Source organism: Propithecus coquereli, unplaced genomic scaffold, assembly GCF_000956105.1.
Source record: "Propithecus coquereli isolate 6110/MARCELLA unplaced genomic scaffold, Pcoq_1.0 Scaffold178, whole genome shotgun sequence".
NCBI lineage: Eukaryota > Metazoa > Chordata > Mammalia > Primates > Indriidae > Propithecus > Propithecus coquereli.
Window position 1 is genome coordinate 4785214 of NW_012142523.1, and position 3337 is coordinate 4788550.

A 3337-nucleotide genomic window follows, 5' to 3' on the forward strand; every position below is an offset into this window, starting at 1 on the left:
ATTCTCCCATAGAGTCTGCTGTTTTTCAACCTGTCGTTATACCCAGAGGATGTGATACAGACATGGTCAGCTAACTATATTAAATAAAATTTATTCTTATTCAAGCTAACATTAGTTTTAAGAAAGGTGAATTTCAGTGAATGATACTGATGGATTTTTTCATTTAGAAGGATACTTTTTGCTTTCACAAATTTGGAAAATGTTTAATTTATATTCATGATGGTGAGCATCATTATAATAAATTGTGCTCTAGTCTTCCCTGTTCTGCATATTTAAATACTTATATGGGAAGGAAAGGATTGAACATGCCATTTTAATTTTTGTAGATACACACCTGTGGGGCGTTCCTTTTTCTCAGCTCCAGAAGGATATGACCACCCTCTGGGAGGGGGCAGGGAAGTATGGTTTGGATTCCATCAATCTGTTCGGCCTGCCATGTGGAAAATGATGCTTAATATTGATGGTAAGGGAACAAAAGCCATACTCTGTATTGGGTGGTTGATTTCTGTAAGATGTGGGTTGTGTATGTAGATTTTCTTATGTAATTATATGAATTATATGTACTGGTGTCTTGAAGTAATATTTGGACACGTGTTATGATATATTGGAAAAACCTTTATATTTTTATTACATTTCATTTAGAAAGTCTTTACACAGAACTTGTCTTGGAATGCTACTAAACATGAAGCAAGCACATGAAAATAAATTTTAAAAGCCCTGACATGATCATCTGAGCAATCTTCTGTTATAACTCACTTTTGTCCTTTTAACTCTTGTCAGCATTTCATTATGAAATTCATAATTTAAAGAAAGAGAAGTGTGTTGGTCATGGTGACCCAGGTGTTATGTCTGCTGTTGGTCTTAATGTGGTGCTAATTGCATTTTCATTTTTAGGTGTTTTCTTACAAATATTTTCAAGCTTACATAAAAGTAGAATAGTATGGTCAACTGCCATGTATGTAGCAGATTCAGATTGTCAGGATGTTTCTGCTTTTACCTAATCTATTATATATACATGTCTTCCTCTACTGTAGTATTTTTAAATCAAATCCTGGACAGCATGTTATTTTGTCTATACTACTTTAGTTTACTCTAAAAATATGGATTTTTTTACACAGCACCAGTGCCATTATCATACATAATAAAATTCAAAACAACATTTATTTGTACTTTCTAATACCCTGTCCATAATCAGATTTCCCTGATAGTCTCAAATATGTCTTTTTCTAGTTAGTTGGTTCTAATCAGAATCCAAACAAGATCCACACCTCACATGTGGTTATTATGCCTTTTTAATCTAGTAGTCCCATTTTCTTCCCTCTTGTTTGTTTGTTTCTTTTTTTATGCCATTGACTTGTTGCAGAAACTTGGTCACTTGTCCTATAGAATATCCCCAAATCTGAATTTGTCTTTTTATTTTCTTGTGTCATTACCTTGTTCTTCTATCACCTATATTTCCTGAGAATAAAAGCCCTAGAAGTTTGATTCAGTTCTGGTTCAAAATACTTCATAATTGCTTTTATATTGTATCATATTAGGAGGCACATAGTATTTAGGGGCCCCAGTTTTAGTGATGCTAACATTAATTTGTAAGTTCAGAGCTTAATCAGTTGATTCAGAGATCTCGCCATTATAAATTTCCCAATCAACCTTTTATTAATAATTACTAATGTTCTATTCATTGATCGTTGTTACCTGAATTATTAATTTCACTAGTGATTACCAATTGGTAATTTTTCTAATTCTTTCATTCTTTTGGCATTATATGGAATTTTTATGTGGAAAAGCACAGTGTCCTCTTGATAATTCATTAGTGTTTAATAGCTTTCTTGCATTCTGGCACAGAAGAACGTCCAGAAACATCTTATATTTTTCTGGCCTAATACCTTGAAGTAGACATTCCTCCAAGGATCCTTGGATCTTTCTAGATCAGTACAGTTTTTCAGTTGTATCTACCATGGTGTAATACATGATCTATATATTTAACCAGTTCCCTTTAGATGTATACTAGGGTTGTTTTAATTATTTGCCATTTCAGAGTATCATTTCATATGTATTTAGATATATCTGTAAAACAAATTCCTGGAGGTGAGATTGATGGGTCAAGGGTAAATGTATTTGTAATTTTGGTCATTATTGACAGATTGCCCTCCATAGAGGTTGTAAGCATTTTTCATCAATAAATGAGAATACCTATTTTCCTTATGTTTTTGCAGCTGGAGTTGTCAAACTCTTAGATTTTTGTCAGTCGGATTTACAAGAAATAGTTTCCTTTTGTACTTTTAATTTGCAATGACTACCTTTTCACGTATATAAGGGCCACTTGTGTTTCTTTTTTTAATGAAGTGTTACTTTTTGCCCTTTTTTTCTATTGGATTTTTGATCTTCTTATTTAGTGGGAGCACTTTCTAAGTTAAGGAGATTAGCCCTTCATCAGTAATAGGAGTTGCAGGTATTATACCTAGGTTGTTATTTGTCTTTTGACCTTGGTGTGGTGGAGTTCTTTTTGTTTTGCCATGCAGTTTATCTGTTTGTGTGTTGGCATACACACAAACACGTATATATTGATCAGTCATTTCTTTTATGACTTTTAATATTTAATAGTCCCATTTTCTCTTTTCAGAGTTTTCCAGGTCATTCTTACGTACTTTACTATACAAGCTTTATAAACTCCTTGTTTAGATTCAGTGGGTGAGAGAGGAAAGATTATTTTTATTGAGATCTCATTACATTTAAAAATTAAGTTAGGACAAATTGGCATCTTTAAGGTGTTGAGTCTTTCTGTCCAAGAATATACTGTGTCTTTATTTCTTCAGAATTACTTCTGTTTCCTTCAGGAGAGTTTTAAAGCTTTCCTCACATAAATTTTGCACATTTCTTGTTATTCCTGGAATTTTTTCCTTTTCGTTGCTATTAAGTGGGTTTATAGATTATACCCAGTTATTGTTTGTATATACGAAGGCTTTTGATTTCTATATACTATATGAAGGCTTTTGATTTCTATATGCTATTTATCTCTCAGCCTCATTGAATCCCATTATTATTTATAGTATTAATATTTTTCAAGTTACTTTCTTGTGGTTTCTAGGTTATAATCATACCATCTACAGATAGTGATAGATTTACCTCTTCCTTTGGATTTGTATACCTCTAATTTTTTTTATCATATTATATTGACTAATTAGACATGATAGTATTGAACAGTAGTAATTAGTGGACATCTTTTTATTCCTTGCTTTGAAGGAATGTTTCTAGTGTTTCTACATTAAGTATTATGCATACACATATGTTTGTATATATTATCATGTTAAGGAACATCTATTGATTCCTGTTGTAC

The 3337-nt window shown here is 32.0% G+C and overlaps 1 protein-coding gene across 3 annotated transcripts in view; it reads left to right on the forward strand.

The window, feature by feature from the left end:
- Positions 1–3337, forward strand: part of AGO3 (argonaute RISC catalytic component 3) — a 111091-nt gene that overhangs the window by 38314 nt on the left and 69440 nt on the right. For 2 of the 3 annotated variants that reach the window (XM_012642355.1, XM_012642356.1), the window contains one exon: positions 327–463. The exons of the other annotated variant lie outside the window; for it this stretch is intronic. In XM_012642355.1, coding sequence (XP_012497809.1) covers positions 327–463 — 137 coding nt within the window. The remainder of the gene's footprint in view (positions 1–326; positions 464–3337) is intronic. 3 annotated transcript variants of the gene reach the window in all.